General features: G+C 23.4%; 2 protein-coding genes across 4 annotated transcripts in view; one reads left to right on the top strand and one right to left on the bottom strand.

The window, feature by feature from the left end:
* LOC113553121 (cordon-bleu protein-like 1) overlaps positions 1-5,790 on the bottom strand; it is an 84,934-nt gene extending 79,144 nt beyond the window's left edge. For both annotated transcript variants that reach the window (XM_026956283.1, XM_026956285.1), the window contains exons 1-2: positions 5,611-5,790; positions 836-919 (exon numbers count right to left, since the gene is read on the bottom strand). In XM_026956283.1, coding sequence (XP_026812084.1) covers positions 836-918 — 83 coding nt within the window. In that variant the 5' untranslated portion in view covers position 919; positions 5,611-5,790. The remainder of the gene's footprint in view (positions 1-835; positions 920-5,610) is intronic.
* Positions 5,791-10,757: 4,967 nt separating this feature from the next.
* Positions 10,758-23,713, top strand: part of LOC113553741 (cationic amino acid transporter 2) — an 88,228-nt gene continuing 75,272 nt past the window's right edge. For both annotated transcript variants that reach the window (XM_026957240.1, XM_026957239.1), the window contains exon 1: positions 10,758-11,064. The gene's annotated coding sequence lies outside the window, so the exon portion shown is untranslated. The remainder of the gene's footprint in view (positions 11,065-23,713) is intronic.

Below are 23,713 nucleotides of genomic sequence, written 5' to 3'. Positions count from 1 at the left end.
TATATCAAATCTTAGATATATTGTTCACGCTTGTGAGTAGTATTAAATAATAAACACTAACTTAGATAATCAAGAAAGAACTAGGTGCTTACATTAATTTATACAGATCTGCAACTTCTACATTATGCTTTATGTTTATTTTTCCCAATTAAAGCGTAGACATTATGTATAAATATGAGTATATTATATTATATTAAATAAAGGAAAAATGATTTTAAAACTTGGATTAAAAAAGTGTAAATATTTAATAGTATAAAAAAAATGTATAAAACGTTAATTATTTTTTGTAAAACTTATAAAATGTAATCTATAAATCCATAGATTTAATACGAAACTTTTGTAGTAATTGTCATATAGCCATTAGTCATATAGTTAGGTAGTATATATATATAAGTATGCATAAATATCGAATCATAATTATTACACTGTACTTTATGATAAAACAAAATTAAACAAAAAACAGACACGTGTAAAACGTTTTAAAGTGAAGATAATTAATGATAATTCTCAATACCAATCACAAACTAATTGGTTTGGTTCAATCACACAATTTTATTCGAAATTTCATTTGAGAACTTGTCTTGAGCGTTCATGACAAAATGTATTCCCACAATAGTAGTGATAAAGTATTAGACATTAGTTTATTAGTTTTGATGCTTATTTTAAATATAATTTTTTTTTTTAAATAAACGTAACACCGAGTTTATCATAATATGCACTAACTCATTTTTATATGAAAATATAAAATATTATTCTATTTATTTTCTTAGGTTCTAAACACTATTGATTATACATCTGAAAATATTAACTAGTAACTAAAATATAAATAACTTACGCTTTTGAATATTTGATGTTTTCAGTCATTTCTGGAGACCAAACTTGGTGTTTACGACGTAATTTTAAACAAAGTACATTCATCCTAAACATTTAAAACGTTTACCATTTATATAATTTAATTAATTTTATAACTTATAAAAAGTTATTATACAGTAAATATTAAGCTGAAAATTGAATTGTACAAATAACTGAAATGTGAAATGTTCAAAAAAAAAAAAAGCTTTAGATATACACATTTTGAACTATTGAACTACTTATTAATTTATTACATATTTTTAATAAATTAAAAGAGAAAAATTTTTGAATGGATTTTTTTTAGTTAAATTTTAACTATTAGATATATTAGTATTTTAATTCGTGATGAATCGAAACGCACTAGCTGTATTCTTTATTTTATGAAATATTTTTTTCCTTATCGATTGATTTTCTTGAATTTTAATATTATATTTTTTAAAAAAAATAAGTCACACAAAGGATTTAAATAGATAGATTTTTATTATTTTTTCTGGTTTATGGTTTTTTTTTTTTTTTGCAAGTATTTAATTAAACGCTGTTACTTTTAGTACATAAATATCCATGTTATGACAAAAATATTCCGGTTTTAAATCAACATTTTTTGTAAGAGTATTAATATTCTGATTATAGTAAGTTTTAAAGTATAATAATTCATGTTCTGGTGATTTGTAGTGATCACCGTAACTAATATGTTCGACGATTATTTTATTATTCTCTTTAATATTAAGGGTCACGTACGTAAATTTTTCAGAATATTATTTATCCGTGTAAAATAAAAGAAGCTTTGAAGTATTTGAAGCATTTACGTCAATTACATAAAGTACTAATAGTGAGTAATTTAAATTTAGTTCAGAACCGATTAAATACATTTTATAACGAATATGTATGTAAGATAAACTTTGAGTTTATTTTATATTTTATATTTATCAATGGAAGGAATCAATTAGGTAATATATAAATGTTCTAGAATGAAATTATGTCACATAATATGTAAGTATATTAGTATCAAATACCTAATACAGTATTTACATAATATAACATTTTTTAAATAATTTTTTTTTTGTGTCAAAGCAAGACATTTTATTAATTTTTTTCTGAAATAGTTTTTATTAGATCATCATTTATATATATATTTTTGTATATTTTGATATTATGGAATCCGATCTTTATTTATTTGATATAAATATTAAGTTGATGAAATAAATACGATCTAGATGATACAAATGCATTTATACGTATCTATTGATAATCTTGTACAAAGTAATATAATCCTTTAATAAAATTATGATATAGTGTGTCTATAGACTATACGATTTTAAATTGATAATATAAAATTATAAATTCAATTTGCCAAAGAATGTAATATTTTGAACTTTGAAATGTCTGACTTAATATTTATGAGCTTTATTTTGTTTTAAAGGTTTTATATTTCTTTCTTTATTTTTATTGACTATATTGTTACATCTTTTTATTTGATTGGTTATTTGGTTTGATACATTCAGATTACGTTAAAAGTAGTACATAAACATCTATGCTTAAAGTTCTGTGATTGTAATGTTTTTAGTATTCAATAATTAAAATACCAGAGTACTTCCTGAAATGCATAAAAAATCCAATCGTAAAATATGCATCTTATGTCTACAGAAATTATTATTATAGCATATGTATCGTTTACTAAGGTATATCATTTTATGTTGATCATTCTAATTTGTTTCAGTTTGCTTGCAAGATTTTTAAATGTGTTAATGTGTATTATGTAATACCTTTATTCCGGCTTTTATAATAAATTAATCAAAGTTATATATAGTCATGTGTTGTTATATTGTCATATGAATACAAAAGTAGTATTGTTTTCACTATTGATTTCGGTTTTGAAACCGACATTACGTGAATTTTTTATTGATGATGTTAGAAATTATGTCAAATCTACTGTATACATAAATAATTATTAGGAGGTACCCTACTATATAATTATTAGACTACATTTGACATTTTTAAATTAAATAAAAAGAATATTATTAATTTTAGAAATTAATGACTTTTATATTTATTGTATAAAAATAATAAATATATAGTATTGGGAAAAACTGCAATTGATAGAAACCATTTTAATGGTATTTAAAAAACTACGAGGACATCACATCAATATACTTATATAGTGCAGAACCAATTTTATATTATTAGTTTTAATGTTAGAGTGAATTGTCTGTTTATACAACTTAAAGCTAACAAAACGTCTTTTTTTTTGTGCTTTTTCTGTTGATTTTTTTTTTACAATACTTAAATCTTTAAGTCAATTTTGAATATGTGAAATATCGAATTTTATTTACGCAAAAACACAGATAATGTTCTTGCCTTCAAGTTTGATTATAGGTTTGTTAATTCTAATATTGAAGCTAAACATTTAAAATTGGATCTGTTGAACGTACATTTGCTGCTGTGAGTTTCTAAGATACAGAAAATACACGTGACTATGAAATCCTCTGAATGCAAATAGTTGTAGGATCATTTTAATGATGATACTTTATGGTCAATGTTTTTGTGTGGAATTTGGATTATAGTAATATGTTATTTGATGCGTATACAAAGCTGATATTTATAAGTTATAACTAAGTTTATAGTATTATCATTTGAATTTATTGTAAGAAAAGTAAAGATAATTATGAGTATTTGCACATATAATTTATATAAAGCGTTATTTTACAATTTTTTTAGTTATATTTATGAAGAAGAGGATCGCAGGATCACCTCATGTTGATAACAATAATCTATATTTCAATTTGCACATTTAAATACCTATCTCTAATGTACATTATTTTAAATTTCAACTACCTATAAACATATAAAATGCAAGTTGAATGGTATATTTAAACGAAAATAATGTCGAATAACAATTAATGTAATACCATACTATGTTTCTAATAATTTCAATTTCACAAACAAGAAATTTTATCTTTGATGACAAAAAAAAATAAAATTGCATTGAAAATGCTATGAATTTTGATGAAAGTAAGACTTACAAAAAATATTTAGCATATATAAAAAATAACTTTTATATCTATTGTAGTTTCTGAGTTATTAAAATGTAAATAGTATATAATAAAGATAATAGTTTTTAAACCATAAGCACCATATCTAATAAATCCATTATCATGTACAATGTACATATTATTATCTTTAATATAAAAATTGATATAATTTAAAAATTATAAGAAAAAAATTGTTACATCACTACATGACATTAATAAAATAGTATAAAAATCTAAATAAGGTTCTTAAATGTACACTTAATATTTCTAAAAATCAGAAAATGATTAAATTAGAAATAGAAAAAAATGTATGTATAATATTATTCACGAGAATACGTAATAAACATTCCCATTTTTTTTTCCAAAAATAAATTTTAATTAAATTATAATTTAAAAAATTTTAAGTATACATATAAGGATCACATTTCTAATACTTACTTAGATTTTTATACTACTGAACACTCTTAAAATATTTAAAAAAATCTAAATAATTTTCAATTTGGTATTGAAGTAGGTATATTTAAAAATTCCAAATATGAGATTTTAAATAATTGCATTATTGAAAAAAAATAAGTGGTGAACATGTTTGGTGAACTGTTAATCTGTTTAAAAATATATTTAAAATATAAAACCTTAATTTTATTTAAGTATCTATGTTAAGTTTTTATATTGTAAGTAAAAGCAAGTTTTTTAAATGAATCATTATTATTCAATACAAAAAAAAAAAAATAAGAAAATATTATTTATCTGACAAATTATATTATATCAAGGTAATATTAGTACAAATTTATTTTATACTATTTATTACGTTATTAGTAATCAGGTTAACCTACCTACATCAAAATTATTGTTACATAATAAATAAATAATTTTATTATTATTTTAAATTGATCTTATTTATTGTCAATTAAATTTTTGATTTCATCTTTGGTAGATATTTTTGTCGATAATGGATATTTGAATTTTGAACTTTTGTATTTGTATTATTATTATATTTTTTTTTATCCATGGTCGAGTATTCATCACTTGGGTACGAGATCACGGGTTACACGAATGAAATAGAAAAACCTGTAGAACCAGTACTTGTATCCCGTTTGACGCTTATCGTTTAATTATCTCCGATATCGTTTTTTCTTCAAAATGCCAGCCATGTTGTAATTCATTCCCTAGGGCTGAATACTCGTAATAAAATGTTATCGGTCGTTAAATAATGGTATGCAAGAATATATGCTTTGTGTTATATACTATTTTGTTTTGGTTAGGAAGTTTTGTTAAATACCTACTGAAATATTTTAACTATTTTTTTTCAGCTTTTATTTAAGTTTTAATGTACGAGTTCAAATGTTGTATACAATTTAAATTAAATAAAAATTCTTTGTTTAACTTTTTAAAGCTTTAAATGTTAAAATATTTTGATATTTTATCAAACTGTCATAATTATAGTACAAAAAACTTTGTTCATTTTATTTTTATAGCTCATTAAAAACTCAATACAATTTTTACAATATGTTTAGGGTTTTTTTTTTAATATTTAAAGAGTAATTCTACCAGTTTATGTCTTAAATCTTATATGTTTGCTTTAGTTAATTAATTTTTGATTTTTATTAATTTTGAAGTTATGAATACCTAATACCTGAAAAAAATATTATATATTCCTAACTATTTTCTATTTACTATAATATAATATTATTTATTTTCTGAAGCACTTGAATAATATAGAAATACTTACTTTGCAATTACAATTGATTTACTTGGCTGTTAAATCACTGATGACACAGGTTTTTGTCTTTAAATTATTATGAAATAATATTAAAAAATAAATAAATAACAATCTAAAAAAATATAGTATACAAAACTACATTCATACACACATATACATAAGCGCGCGCGCGCGCTCGTGTAGATTCGACATTAAACGACAACGGAGGTCGACAGCGATAGAAAGAACAGTGTCCGAGTGTCCGGTCGAACACTCGTTGCAATAAAGTTGATTGATTGTAATGTAGAGGAGAGTACTATACAGTGCCTGAAACTAGGTTGCGTCTTACTCATGGTGTACAATATTTTAAAAGCGAAAACATAGTTTTATTTATTAAGCGTTAATGTGTACTATTTTCAATTGAATATTTTAAAGTTATGATTTTATCTTATCTATTATTATCGTGACTTGTTTATAATTTTGAGAATATTAAGTATAACAGGTATCATATGAAATGCCATTCAATCATTTTTTTACTGAGAGTAATTAGTATGTTTCAAATTGTGTGTAAATTTCAAGTATTTACCTACCATTATTTATTTTTGAATTTCAACAAAATAACATTTATATTGTCAAAAACTGGTAAACATTTTTGTTTTAATGTTACTTTAGATTTTAATTAGAGCGATGAATTTTTTGGTTTTACAGTAAAGATAATTTTTTTTTTGTATTAGGTTCTTTTTAAATTAAAAAAAATGCTTTAATTTATAATATTGACAGTGGCGGTTTATCTAGTATACAGTTGTGCCTAGTTATTTTTTGACTTGAGTGAAGGAAGGAGGGTTAAAAAGTTCAGTAACTTTATTCCGGAAAAACTAAAAAAAATTCTATTATTTACGTAATAAGTATCTGTTTAAAAAAAATCGATTTTGACTTAAAATTAGCTAAGAATAATAATGTCGAAATGTTAATAGTTTTAGAAACAATGAGTATTTTATGTTAAAACTTTTTAAAGTGTATCATCCAGTTTATTATCATGTATCTACCTATTCATGTGATTGGCCAAAAATATGATGAGCCTAATATATTTATTTTTATAATTTTTACAATAGTATAATTTATATAATAATTATTGCAGATATTATTATGCTATTATAATTTTCGTAAACGATAAACAATAGATTTTAAGATTTACTATATAATTATCATTTAAAAATAATATTACAGTCAATAACATATTAAATCAATAATTGAAGAGTTTGTAGTATTTGTACGATACTATTGTACATGTGATTAGAATTTAAATTACTGTAGTATGTCTGTATACAATTAAGCAAAGTAAAAATAAGCGATTTATTGACAGAATTTGAATGATATTCTATTCCATTTAAAATTAGGCTTTGTTCGTTTACATAATAAATTTTCATTGCGTAGACTCATTAATTCCAACATTTTATTACAATTCATGTTTTTTAATAGATGGAATACTTATTGTGATTAATGTGATTAATTTATTATATACATTATGTTGGGTAAAAGTTATGTTTCTATATCTTTACTATCATTAAATAATTAAAAATTGTCACATGTTAAGAAAATGAGATAAAAAAAGAAAGTTAAAGGTATTCCAATATATTATTCAACAAAAATTATAAGATAACATTTATTTATTTTTGTTATAATGTATAATTATAATTATACAATATGATAAAATCGATTAAAGATTTAAAATTAGCTAAACTTGTTGGAATCACTGAAATGATTATTCACGGACGTCCCTGATCATAATATTACGATTTTAGCACTAATCTGTTTTTTTACTATTATTCTATTATTAAAAGTGGGTTATTTATTATGGCATACCTAGCAATAACATACTATTAAACAATTAAACCATTAAACATTCAAATACAAATGTTATGTTATAAATTGTCTCAAGTCGTTTAAAATAATATCTATTTATACTGTGCATTTATTATTTTAAAAACAAAATATTTTTAGTTATTTTGTATTGAAGCAGTGTATATTAAATATTTATAAATATAATGATATATAATTGTTGAAGTATAAACAATTAAATATTTTAAACTTATCGATCATATATTATTGTGATTGGCAAATGTAACTTAATTTATAGCTAATAAAAAAGTTCTCAATAATTTTATGTAACCATAATAATATAATTTATCTTATTGATTATAAATAGTGTATTATTAGTATTTTAAATAGAATATATATATAATACACTAACTATTCCGTCATGGCGTTGCCCGTGCATTAGATGCGTTAATAATGTGTTAAGTTCACGTCGATCAAACGGTTTTCAAAATGTATTCAAATAAATACGTGTTTAACAGTCGCAAGATGCAATGGAAGTGAAATACGTCAGACGGCAGCGGCGTTATTATTTAGAATGTACTATTAAATATTTATTAGTTTAATAAAAAATTCCTGAAGACTCTATCCAATAGTTGCATGTATTTTTATAACTCCACAAAGGAAAAATATATTCTCATTTCTCAGTATAACTTTATCAAAAAGGTTGGCCACCCCTGGACTCTAAAGTAATCTATTTACTTTATTTTTTCACTCATCAATGCCTAGATCGAACCGCTAGGTCTAGAGACTTGTACAGAGGTTCCTTAAGCAATTTAGGGGCGCACTAAGAAAAGATTTTTCAAAATTCGACCTCTAAGGTGGTAAAAGGCTATTTTTTTATACAGAGTGATTCTTTTATCATGAACCACTCATTATTTCAAAAAGTATTCACGTTTTAAAAAATATTTTTTTACATTGTTTCAAGTTGTTAAAAAATCAACGATTTTAAAAAATTTGTATTTTTAAATATTTTTATCCTTAATTTTTTTACTTTTTTGAATGACAACATAGAGTTTTAATTTCATATTCCATAGCAGAATAATTTTCTGAGTATTTTGATACATAAAAATCGAATTTAGGGCTAGTAGTTTATGAGTTATACGTATTTAAAGTTTACTCAGGTGGAGTAGTGGACAAACCTTTTGCGGGGTAACCCCGTACTACTCCACTCCGCACATCTAAACTTTAAATACTTATAACTCATAAACTACTCACCTTAAATTCGATTTTTATGTATCAAAATACTCAGAAAGTTATTCTGCTATGGAATATGAAATTAAAACTCTATGTTGTCATTAAAAAAAGTAAAAACATTAAAAAATTAAGGATCTTAAATATTTAAAAATATAATTTTTTTAAAAAACTTCGATTTTTTAACAACTTGAAACAATGTAAAAAATATTCTTAAAAACATGAATACTTTTTGAAATAATAAGTGGTTCATGATAAAAGAATCACTCTGTATAGCTATAGATATATGCTTTTTTTAATTGTCTAATAATTGTTTGTTATTTCTTCTAAGCAGTTGCTAAGATACTAAAAATATGTTTAATTAACTTTAGATATGTTTTTTCTATTTAATTTTTTTTGAATTAATTTTGTAATTAATAATTAATTTTAATGGACTAAATTTATGCCTATGACACTCCCAAAGATCCGTTTAGTAGATCCAGAGATTACCCATAACAATGTCAAAAACGTTATATATATAATGTAATGGATTCTTGAATTATTTTCATTATTTATAATATATATTAAATAAAAAAAATACTATTGTCGAGTTTAATTATTATATAAGTTAATAATATTGTTCATATTTTGAAAATTATTTTAGATAATCTTGTATGTAACTATTGATTTGTATTAATAAGTTATATTTAATATAAAATAACATAATTAACATTGGTATATTCAATACATTTCGAAAATGTTTTCAAACGAATTATTTTTATAAACACTTATTAGAATTTAGATAAACAATTACACGGGTTTCAATTGTTTCAAGCTTCAATCAGAGTCGTTATTCAAATTACATAACTTATCATTGCTTTAAAATTAAATGACACTAACTTCAGGGGTACATCTAATTTATGTAATTGTATAGTTGTTATACTTACTAGATATTTTTGTTTTGATTTAATTTAATTTAGAAATTGTTTTTTAGATAACATACCTGTAATAAAGAATCACCTACTCAAAAATGTGTAAATCTACTGTTATTGAACATTAATTGGCTTTGATGATCTTGTCCAACTTAGTGTTTAGCCTGTCGGTATTATTACTTCAACTCTAAAGTAATGATAAATCACTTTAAAATTATAATTTTGAATGGTACCAATTTTTCACAGTCTTTAAAATTAAGCACACATTTTGGAATTTTAGTTAAAAATCGTTTAATATATAACAATGTATTAGGTATAAATTATAAATAAAATAAATAATAAGCATTTATTTAGTTTATAGAATAATAATAAAATAAATTATAACCTACTCATTATTATATTAAATAGTTGGCATGCCTACAATATTGTAAAATTCTGAAAATATTTTGAGTATACTTATCAACAATAATGTCTAAACCCGATTTGCGATATTGCGAACGAATAGTTTAATTCTTTGTAATTTGATGAATATTATTTTTAGAATGACATCACAATAAGAAGAAAAATGTAAACATACGAGTAGTTCAATGAAAATATTTTTATTTTTTAAATCGTTTATATTATACTATATCGTGATGCGTATCGACCAAATTGGCCCAATGGCCATGATGTCGAGGATTATAAAAATAAAAATAAAAAAATAAATGCATACATCATTATAAAAGCCTATTATATCCGTTTACCATTAGTACGTTATTTATTTTTAGACTGAGTACTGACTAAAAAAATAGTATTCACGTTTTATCACATCACAATAATAAAATATAATCTTTAGACTAATAACGTGTAGTGTATCGTTGTGAAACGCACTTAAAAGTAGTAATAATGAGCAAAAAGATAGATGTACAGGATTTAGGATTTAGTCGCAACGTGAAAGAATTGTATGTACGACGTCGTACACGAGCGACCACCTTGTGGCTTGGTATTCACATAACCCGGGTATATAATCTCAGAAGATCGCCGGGCGTCGCGCCGTCGTTTACGTGTTGCCCGCGCCAAGCGTTTCCACGCAAGTCCCGCTTTGGGGACCGGGGCGCTACCAGCGCCCAATAACAGGGGTAGAATGGAGTGAGGGTCGGTGTCACAAGGGGTATTTTGTACTCCATTTGCGGGCGGCAGTGCTACAACCGTAGTCCGGGTAGTCGGTAGGGCTCTGTAAGACGAGATTTTTGTTTTGTTTTATTTTTTGTTTTTATTTTGATAATAATAATAATAATATGATGTTTCGGATTGTGCAAATCAATGTCATCGTCGCTCAGTCGCGGCATAGATCATAACACCATTCGTTGAGTGCTGGTATAGTGCGTATATGTGCGTGTGTGTTATTTAGCTGGTTGCACATCGAAGAATGTTAATTATTTGATTTCGACCAACTCTGTGGTGTGTGGTAACCGAGTGAAAATCAGTTGCCGTGATTATCAGAAACTATCTAACCATAAAATAGGTAAGTGTAAGCATAAATCTCGATATAAAAATAGTAATATTGAGAAGGCACTAAAACGTTAAAGTTGAAATACCATTCAACTTGTTATTAGTAATAAAATATTTTTGTAAAATCGTTTGAAACGACGAACAAGGATAACAATTATTCTTAAGTACAATCTTAGAAAGTATGTTTTCATTTTCTGGCCATAGTTAAATCGATGATTTTCATGTTATATTTTCATCTATATATTCTAGATTAAGTAGTCTTACTTTTATTAGTACATTTATAAATCAGAAGAAAGGCATATCATTAACCTTATTATTATCAAAAATAATTAAAACTGATTTTTTAAAAATATTTATTAGTATAAATTTTCGTGTAAGGAAATTGAACAAATTATAAATAGCAAAAAAGCATAATAATTAAGTTTTAATAAATTTATGATATTGCATTATCTATATATTCTCATGACAGTCATCATATAAGAAACGAGATGTTTTTTTATTTTATGAAGATCATATTAAATGGTTCCTAAAATGTTATCAAAAATGTATATTTATAATAAATATTATATAGTATTTATATTTATATTATTCATATTAATAACTATTTTAAAGCACACTGAAATTATTTAGCCAAATTTTTAGGTTTTGCATATTATTTTAAATTTAAATTACTCTTTTAATAGTTTGAAATAAAATAATTGTTGGTACTTTTAAATGATACGGTAGCGTATTATATGTTAATTTTCTTAGGTATTGATAAAAAAATATCGATGAAAGTTTAATCTACAGATTATTTTTTACTGAGGATTTGGTTTTAAATTTATTAAGGCAATATTCAGTAACACAATATAAATATAACTATGAATTGTATAGTTTAAAAAAGCACTTATGATGATTAATAATACTGATGGAGCTAGTAATAAGTGTTGTTTTATTCGATATGTATTTTTGACCAAAACTTTGTCGTAAGATAATAAGTGTAAAATATAGTATAATACAGCTAATAAATACAACAAGATGGTGGAGCCCTTGTTTGTCTCGTCTAAACTTTTTTCTAAATAGTTTATTTTTGAAAATCAATATGTGCTGTAATAGTTGATCATATTTATTTAATTTTATTAAGTATCAAGTAAAATTATTTTATATTTAAAAATGAAAATAAGATGGTTTATTTTTATAAGAAATTTAAAAGATAAATTATTAATTTATATTTTGAATTATGTTTCATTTTATAATATTGATAAGAATTTTCAATTTAAACTAAGTCTATATTATTTTTAAATAAATATTTAATGAAAATCGATAAATAATTAAACTTATTATATTTTTAGAAGAATCAATAGTTAATAAATTGAGTTGCTTTAAATGTTAAAATGACATAAATAGTATAAACATATAAAAACAAGTTAAATGTTTTTATATAATTTGATTAAATTTGATTCTAAAAAATCAGTTAGAAAATAAGTTGTTAACGGGATTAAACACTGTGGGGCACCTCATATTGCATATGGTGTTAACCAATTTGTCTTGTATTACCAATATTATTATAACCGATTTTTATTTCTATTAGTAATATTTTTGATTCTACGTGAAGTAGCAAGGACCATAATAGTTTTGAAATAATGTTTTTTTATAATTGTATTTTTTTCGTGAACATATTTTTGAACTAAAGAAAAACAAAAAATGTTTGTAATGTCTAAAAAACTCAAAAATTAAGTACCAGTATAGTATCTACCTACTCACAGAGGTAATTTTTATTGAATTTTTATTTTTTTATAAATATCGTTAAGGTTATTGTTAACTTCCTGAGTTCTGTTTAGAATAACTTTCGAATTTTTTATTTATCATTGAATTTAAACCCAACATCACGGCAAACTATAGTATATTACGTCTAGGTAAGTGGAGGGAGACAAGTGCACAATATATCTGGTATCTATTATATTCTGCCAAACTAATTTTTTTAAATTAAAAACAATGTAGTTAAATGTTCCATTTATACATTTGTTGCTGAAAAGTAATTTGTATAATATTTATATTTGGAAAACGTATACTTCATATATCGAATAGTACTTAATTGTTTGCTTAAGGTTGTCTTAAGGTTTAATCAAAATCGAATTAATTACATATTTAATCTAGTTTTCTCTTTGTATTTTATAACTAATTTTAATCTTTATGACATAACATACTATTTTAATTAATCTAACATTCTATGATTTTCTTATTAAAATATTTTAGCGAAAAAACTGATTTAATAGAATGGTTTTTATTTTGATAATCTTAATAATAATAATTTATACTAAATTATTTCTGTGTAGTAAATGTACACCACATGTGAAAATTAGGTTATCAATTTTATATTTTTCATTATGTCTATGATATTATTATAGATTTATAATTATAAATTATTATGATTATTTTATAAAATGTAAATATTTCGAAATTAAAATTAAATTATAATAGAATATATTTTGTATTTTATGTTATAATTGTAATTTAATAAACTAATCTGCTTCAAATTTGCCGTTTAAAGTTTTGATACAACACAAAATACATTACAATATATTTACTATCTACATTCTATATGATTATTTAACAATAAATTATAGTAAATACTATGCGCATAATAATATAATAATATACAGTGTACCAGTTGTATCTATTTTCAAACTTAAGTTTTTTTATGACAACAAATATGGTGTTTTTATTTTGGTATTTCTATTCTATATGTTTATTTATTTAACTAGTAATTTATGAATATTATTTAAAATATTTTATTTTTGATTAACCTTAATTTAAAATAAATCATATGATTCTTATACTGTGTACAGTAAAAATATAACATGATTTATAAATATGGTACATTGTTTTTCTTGAATAATACACGATATAATGTTTATTGGATAATTTACAATAATAAATAAATCATAGTAACACAATTAGTAGAGTTACTTTAAAACTATTATAATAAAAATATGTTTGATTTCAGAAAAATTATATTTATGTTTTTTATTGGGTCTAGAAGGGTTTTAAGATAATTATATTTACCTTAAGGATTTTTCAAGAGAAAACAATTATTTTGAATAATAGAACTATAAAAGGCACGTCAAAAAAATAGTTCAACAATTTTGATGGAATTACTGTAAATGACAACATGAATAAGAAAAAAATAATCAATACATTTAATTTAAAGTTAATTGCTTGTAAGATTTTTGTAAAAAATGGTTTTTAAAACTATAATATTGATTAATCTTAGCCTTTTTTTTGAAATGTGTTTATACATTTTAACTTTCATTTCATTGTTTTATAACAATTTAAATTAAAAAAGTACATAAGACAATATATGAAATAACAATAAGGATATTGGGTCATTAGATTTTATAAAATATTGATTAGATAGGCCATTCTTATTACGTTTGCAGATAATTTTTTTGGTGTGTTAAAGATACCGGTAAAATAGTAAAATATGATTGTGTTTGGTATGGAACGTTTACAGAGGACTGGACAAACTTGTCGTTTTGTTCACAATAAATTATTGTTTTGTGTTATTCTGCAATTATTTTTATAGATTCGAAATTAAGGTTATCCTTATTAATTTCAAATCAAATACTTATGCATTTATGTTTGTAGCACAGTTAAAATAAAAATGTAAATTCATATGTGTTTGTTTTACCGAATTAGATCAATTTTTTTATTTTTACGGGTAATAGTAGACATAGAAATTACGAGAAAAGGTTTAAAAGAGTCATATTTACGGATTAGAACTGTCGGATATTTGAAATCGTAATTTTAGATTTTCTCATAAGTAAGAAATAAAAAAATAAATTTCGGCAAGCTTGGTTTTAAGGCCAGGGATTTTTAATAACTATCATGACAGATCTAATCAATAAATTCTATAGGTATTCTATGTTGTGTTTTTATTGACATGATTAGATAGGTAATGTAATAACATTAAAGGTGTGTACTCTATTTGTATTTACTTCTTGACTAATTGGAGAATATAAATGAGCAAATAAATTAACTAGAGGTATTTTTAAATTTGTAACAAACAACTGTTAATGGGTTGAAATATAATTATTCAATTTATATGCGTTTATAAGTATAAGAATAAAATCCCATTTATTAGAAATTTGTAATTTAATATATATAAAGTTGTACAATACGGAGTAATAATTAATAAATGATAATTTATATTGACTTATATTCGACAAGTAGCTAGGCCAATATTATAATACTTGATGCATTGAACCAAGTTAATATATTTGAAAAGTTAATTGCAAATTACAAAAAAATATTATTATAAGGAATTGAATGTGTTTTAGAACTTTATACATGGTAGAAATATGATAATTGATGATACACACGTGTATCTATTTTCTTATAAATTTAAATTTTGTTTTTCTTTATACAGTTAGGTACCTACTTCATAATTGTATCTAAATGTTTATTAATATGCATATTGTATATTTTAATATTTTAAGAAGTAAACTCGTAAAAAATAAAACAAACCACACATATTATTTGTTTAAGTTTATGTTACATATCAAACAAAAATAAAAGTCATATTATTTCATTAAAAATCACATACATTTACGTTTAGCTTTATTATCTTTAATCTAAATAAAGTATTATTCTTAGAATTATGAACTATACAATAGTAAAATAATTTTTGTATCAATAAATTAATTTCATTTAAATATTTAAGTTACACATTTTAATAGAACTATTGTTTTAAAATTGTGCATAGAAATTAAAGTTACTTGGTATTTTGTAGACTTAAAATTAAAATACTTATCATTTAAATACAGTTTTAGCTATATTATGTTACTGCATTACACAGTAATTTTTTTGTATATCTTAAATTGGTATTCATTGCCTATAAAATGTTTTGAATAAATATTAAAATCAAAATTATAGAAGAAAATTTATGTAAATCTTTAATATAAAATTATTATATAAGAAGAAATTGGAGTAGCTATTCAGTAGAGCAAAGAACAAGGGTAAAACTTACGTTTATAAGTACTTTTAGTTTATTAGTCACTATGTTATATCTTAAAATTAATTTTACATTCGATTTGATTAATGAAATAATTGTATTCATTTATTCCTAATTCTTAATTGAAATTAGCATCAATGCATCTATTATTTTTCTCTTAAATCTTCGCTTCTATAAACTCTATATTTGAATTTTTTTATAATTTATAGTCTATTACAATAGATTAAATGATTATTTGTCAATACAATATAATAATCAAATAAATACATTTTTACTATTTTAAATTAAATAATAACTTTGTGCTTAGTTGTAGAGAAAGTATTTCACTAGAGTTTAACTTATAAGTATTTTTTTTACTTTCACACTTGTAGGATATTCGTTGATACAATAATAAATAATAAAATGTTTTTTTTTTAGAAGAAATCTAAATTTGTTTTTAATTTGAGATAATTTTTTTTCTAACCCCATTAGTTAGAAACAAGATGTGTAACTTAAAACTATCATAAAATACAAGGAAATTTGAATTTATTTGTTTTAAAAATATTTTAATTTAATTTTAAAAACAATTACTAAGTGATGATTACCTGTTTTAATTACACAATGTTCACAATTACTTTTTCGAAAACTCAGAATAATTGTATGGACAATATATTTTATTATATAATAATAGGTACAATTAATATTAAGATTGAATAATTACATAGAATAATTTTAATCAAAAAGCATTTAAATTGCATACAAATTGCTTAAAATATAATTATTAATATCGTACATTAAATATTTAATCTATGGTACAGTATATTTGTATATTGAAAACTCATAGCTCATGTAAGTTAATGAGAGTTAGTATAAAACAATTATAAATTAAAAAAATAGGCATAATTATACGAATCGGAATAATCATTTTTTTTTTTTGTATAAACTATATTTTTTAGGTTATAGGAATAGAATTTTTTTTTAAATACATTACATTTAATGATATTTTTTTATTGTAGGGGTATCCTATTTGTTTTAAAATGAGTACAATAATTATTCTTCTTTTAAAATTTACTTGTAAAATTGTTTGATTTTAGGCTTTAACAGTTATATTTTTAACTGCCCTTGCTGTTTTTAATTAATTATTATAATAATAATTTGAAATATTTATTTGTAAGATCAATAAAATACCAATGGCGTCAGTAAAGTTGTGATTATATACTTTGGTATTGCACTGATTTATAGATAGGTTTGGCTCGGAGTCATTTTTCAAATTTAATAGTTTATTTTGTTATCGGACAATGTTAATTTACACGCTTTCTATGATCATTAATTCACCTAAATTTTATACCACGTTATATTTATAAAGATTTGTGATAGCTTGTATTGTATAATAATATTTTAATATCAACATTATTGCTGTCGTAAGATTAGTGTCGTAGTATACTAAAACAGGCTACAGCAATGATTCATTAGTTGTTTAATTTGATTGTTTGTTTTTCATCTTAACGTAGATGATATGTATTAGAGAGTGATTTATTAATTATTTTTTGTTTCGTTAATTACGTTGTGTGTATTTTATTGTGTTGGATGTCTTTAGTATTTATATTGCTTCAGATAAACCATGGTTTCCACTGAAAACCACTAAAATACTTATGTTGTTGGTTCAATATTTGATAGGTAGTCTTATGATCATTTTTCACCAAAACTCCCATTAATTCTGTGGTCTTGAATGTGTCCAGATTCCATATAAAATAAATGTCACTAGCATTTTCATGTTTATCATTTAATAGTTTTAGTAACTAAATATTTTTAGTTGTATAAAATTTAGTTATTCAATTTATTTTACTTAATAACTTAAAACTCATCATCTATCTAAATGGGTAGTTCCACAATTTAATTTGTAAGAAATTAATTCGTATAAACTATTGACCATTGCTTTATAAGTTGTTTATTATTAATATTTTATACGTATTAATTACTGGTTATTTTAAATTTAGACTAAATTATAATATGTAAAAAAAAAAAATTGTAAATATATAAAAACCATAATTTCCACTAAAGTACAGCACGAATATCTTAACTTTCAAGTTATGCCAATTATATATATATATATATATATAATGATAAAATATACTAGCAATACAGCTATATTGTAAAAAGATCCAGTAGTGCCTATTAGTTATTTAGTGTTATTATTTTTTGGTACAAAATGAATGTTTATATTAAACCTATACTAACTGGATTTACAATTATTATAAAATTCTTGTTTGCGGCCAATTTGACCCGAAGATACTTCGGTGTGAGGTTAATTCGGTATTGAGTTTTAAATGTTTAAACTTGCTGCTTTTTCATGACAGGTCCACGTATATCTTTATTACAACACCTTTAAAAACGTTTTGTGCGATTAAAATTAAATTGGTGAAATATGTACGAGTACATAAACCATCTTGCACAAAAATTTCACAACCACGACTTGTTTTTTAATTAGACATTTTATTCAGACAAACAACAATTCAAATACTAGTTACGAAATAACGACTTGTATTTTCTAACAATCTATGGAATTATGCATCGATCAACTTTTTTTTTTATCTCTTATTGATTTAAATTAATTGCTTTGCCTAAAGCACAGGTTTTAAACTTTTCCTGTGTCATGGACTCCTTTGAAGTATAAAATTGTAGAAAAATTAAAAATTAATTTTTGGGTTATTAATAAAAATATGACATACTTTCTTTGAAATTTCTTTGATAATGGTAACGGATAAGAAAATAGGATACTCCATAACGAAATACTATATATATATAAGGGTATCCAAGTTCTAATAAATATCAATCAACCACCCAATGTGCTATCAAACGAACATTTCGTGAAAAGTTTGAAGATTTAAAACTCCATTCCAAAGTAACCTCGCGCCGAAGCGGCCATGCCGAGTTGGTCGAGCCAATTTGTCCTAGACCTAGGCATTGTATTACAAAATATAATAACTGATATAAGAGAGGAATTTTTATTTTAAGTAATGATTTTTTTTTTTTATTCATTATGAACACATTAAGAAAATTCAGCTCGAGGTCCAGGGTAACTGGTAATTTATCATTATTTATTTTTGTTTTGAATTTTAATATAATATTTAATATTTCTAATAATCGATAAATTAACTTATAAGATATTTTATTCGTTGTAAATAATTATAATCAATACCAATTCATTTATAAAGTATAAGTTCATAAACATAAATACATTTTAGCAAAATGGAAATAAGTTATAACTTTTAAAATTATATTAAAAAAAAGTAAGTAGTCAGTATTATAGACAGTGTCATTAATTTTCTATAAATACATTTTTTTTAACAAGAACAACTTTTTATTTTGTAGTTTACCGATATACAAACAATATAAGTTACAATCCTTTCAATTAAAAATAATGTTTTTATTTTAAATTTTTATTATTTATGAAGCGATCAAATAAATTAAATTTAAACAAATATTATGATATTAATATCATATTCAACATTTTTAAAAAAAAGTCAACCACATTTCTTGGTAATGATAGGTACTATATCGTTAAATACATGTATATATAAATATAACATTAAACACGAAGAAAAAAGTCATATATCTCATCTCCTTCGTAGTTATAATTATTATAATAAATTAGTAGTGTTTAAAAATATACCGAGTGATTCTTTTATCAAACATCATTCATTTTTTAAAATCTATTAATGTTTTAAAAATAGTTTTATCGTTATAATTTTTTTAAGTTTTTACTTTTTGGAATGACGACATATATTTTTAATTTCATATTATGAAGTAGGATATTTTTCGGAATATTTCAATACATAAATCGAAATTCTAACAAAATCACAAGTAGTGTATGAGTTATAACTATTATAAGTATTTAAAGCCTAGGGATCGGAGTAGAAGACCCACATAATGAGAGTTGTACCAGTACTACTTCACTCTGCTTACCTAAACATTAAATACTTATACCTCATAAAATAATCGTCTGATTTTCGATTTTTATGTACCAAAATATTCCGAAAAATATTTTGCTTCAGAAAATGAAACTAAAAAAATATGTTGACATTCAAAAAAGAAAAAAAGAAAAAATAATTGTATTTTGAAATAATGAGTGTTGTTCGATAAAAGAATCACCGTTTATAGTACTTTTAAATGGATAATTTCATAATCTTTACAGTACTTTGTATTTAACTATAATAAAGAGATTGTATCCAACACAATGTTTTTGAATAGTAACCACATTATTAATGTATATGATTGTATGTTGAATGCGGATTAATATTGTTAAAGATATATTATGCACAAGGTTGAGATTTATGAAAAGTAATTTGTTTCACTAAATTATATATTTTAATTTTACTATTAAACTGTAATTTATTATAATTCATCAATGTTATTTTAGCTTCTGAACGGAGTGATGAATGTATTGGGTTTTACAATGATGTGTTACTTTATTTTTGTGTCTGTCATTACATTTTATAGTAGAAATAATGTTTTGATTTTTGACTTCAGCCCCTCTTTGAAAAGGAAAATTTATTAATTTGGTACTTTGGGGGGGGGGAGTCAAAAGTAAAAATATTCCAATAGTTTTCAAAGGCATCAAGAAACACTCTAAAAAAGTAATGGGAATTTTTACGCATAACCAGTTTTCGACAAAATCAATTTTTTATTTTGCTGTAACTCAATAACGGATCATTGTAAATATTTGAAATTTTGACCAGATGTTTATATTCGCGTTATCTATTTATGATTAAATTTTAAAAATATTTTGTTTTTTTTTTAAGCTATTTGCGAACAAATTTTCGATTTTTCCAAATTTTTTCTCTTGAAATGCTGATAAAAAAAATTTGGCTTTCCAAAAAATCTTTAAAATTGAATACAAGGTTTATTATAAGTTATATTTATCGCAGTAAAAAAAAAAATTAAAAATCTTTAGTCACATTTTTTGTTTGTAAGCATTAAAAGTTCAAATGTTTACAAAATATGGCAAAATCGCGAAATTTTGCAAGGAATTTTGAAGTTGAAAATTCATAAAATTTTTGTAATTTATATCTAAGGTTAAAAAACCCAACACAAGGTTCTTCATAACTTTTTATTCAAACTATTGTAAAAAAAAACTCCAGCGTTCATATAAAAAAAACTTTAAGAGCGTATGAATTTTATATTTTTACGAAATCGCGTAAAATAACAATTTAAATATAGGTGATAGTATAATAATATATCTTACTAATTATCCTAGATTTTCCAACCAACATTGTTCAGAATTGTTTTGTGTATACAATGATACCTGTCATTGCATTCATATTTAACACATCCGTAATGGATGTGACCTACTCTTATTTATTTTTTATTTTTATTTATTAATAGTGTAATATATACCATTCATTACGATTAAATATTATTCATGAGACAAATAATAATCAGTTCATAGTTTATGATTTATAAGAAAAAAAATTCTTCAACTCACAGCAATAATTTAAAATATATTGTATACATTTTATTAATTATTCGTGAACCAGGTGCAAATACTAGGTTAGAGCTGTGAAAGATGATGCTTTCAGATAATATTTCAAAGATACTTTTATCGTTTGTATCAATTAATTTATAAAAAAAAGGTGTAGTATTTTAGTCTAATAGTTTGTACCAACAATATATTTTTTGTACGTTATTGTGGTTTATCATTTTTTAAAACTCAAGTATTTAATTTATATTCATATGTTTTCTATGGTACATATTTTTAAATTTGGTCATCCTCCCTTTCACACCTAGATTTATTCCTGATACGAGTTCATTATCATTAATTCTGTTTGTTTATTTCGTCATTTCTTAAGTATAAACATTCTGAATATTTGTTGAGCAGTTTTACAAACACTCGTCATACTGAAATCCGCGTAGTTTAAATTGTTGGTTTTTACGGTTATTTATAAACATCTTATTGTTTGATGGTTTATCTTAATATTCGTTATCGCTTACTCCATATTGAAAAGGTCGGTTTTTGATCTCGAATGTGTAATATATTGTGGTATCGTTTGTAAAGCGTATATATAAGTGGTTAAGTGGTGTAGTACCTATGTATAAGTGTATAAGTAGGTACTCGTATTGTAATTCTCTATGGCATCGTTATAATTTTTGTTTCACGACTTTGAACTTTTGAAATGGAATGTGTCTAAACGGAAATGAGGTTTTGTTGGTTAATCTAAACGTCACGTGAGTGCTTATTTGGTTGCAGTTTCTGGAGATTGACTGAATGCATTATATTATATTATTTGTATGTTCTGTAACACTCACCAGGTCATTTATAGATCATTGATTATAACATAGACTATACAATAATGCGTTTTCTATTTTCAAATTGCACACAAAAACGCAAAATTTTGGTGGGCTACTTTGTACACAACGCGCAATTGGATCAGCGGAGATACAATTTGCATATTGATCTGAGAAATAATAACTAAAATAATAAATACTAAAAAAATTTTTATCACGATTTTTACATGGTTGTTTTTTAAATTAAAAAAAAAGTAGATAATACTATAAATACTTAACATAGTTTTGAATTAGTCTTTTTATAGTAGTTAGTTAATAGAAATGGTAAACTTAAGAATTCAATGTTTAGACGTGTCGTCTAATATTTATAGGTCATAGTATACATTATGTTATTTATTTATTGTTTATTATTTTAGTTGTATTTGGTATCTACGGGTCTACAATGTCTCTGTAAGAAGAGTTATCGCATAGTAGTATACACCAGGTGGCGTTCGATTTCCGTCCAGCGGCGCGCATCTCCCTCATAACCGCATAGGTAGTGATCGATGGAAGAGGAAAAATGTGCGCAGAACTGGTGTATTTAAATTGTAGACAGAGTATAATTGCGTCCAATTATCTACCCTTTCTTTATGACTCTTTGTAACTACTTAATACCTTTAGTGGGTAGTTTAAATGAGGTTGCACGTACTAATATCTCATGTATGCTTATATATATAAACTATAAAGTCATTATAACCCATTCACTAAAACAGTTCTGGCCGTTGCCAATATTTTACAATGAATTCGTATGTATCAATAAATAATTATACTTTGTAGATTTTAAAAGACTCTGATTCGGTTTTGACAAGCCAAATTTTTTATTAATTCATATCATAAGCATAAGCCATGATTAATTTACCATTAAGTATTTAAAGGATAATATTATATTAACTATTAACTATTATTATATTATAAATTATATCTGTTATGTTGATGGTAGTATGGCACAACATTAAAAATACCTGTGAAACTAACCAATTTTAAGAGAACATAACAGTGCCTGATTCTCTGTGATTTGTGAAGGTCTGTGTAAATTGTAAATATTGAATGGAGTGATAAATTAATTCCTATGATAAATTTAATAATACGATTACTGTTGCAAAACTAGTGGAGGGTACCTAACTATTAATAGAAACAGTTAAGCTATAACCCCTACATAAAATAATATATATTTAATATATTTAGGTAAAATTTAATATTACTCAGGGTATAAAGTATAGATAAATAACATTTTCTATCGACTTCTTCACATTTATTTTATAGCCACACAACTGTTTTACATTTATAAAATCATTAAAAGTTATGTTAAAATGTTCATAGTTTTAAATTATTATTAATATTAATTTATTATGTACATTTGTTTCAG

The sequence above is a fragment of the Rhopalosiphum maidis genome, chromosome 2 (assembly GCF_003676215.2).
Source record: "Rhopalosiphum maidis isolate BTI-1 chromosome 2, ASM367621v3, whole genome shotgun sequence".
Taxonomy (NCBI): domain Eukaryota; kingdom Metazoa; phylum Arthropoda; class Insecta; order Hemiptera; family Aphididae; genus Rhopalosiphum; species Rhopalosiphum maidis.
This window is presented reverse-complemented; position numbering and strand designations above follow the sequence as displayed.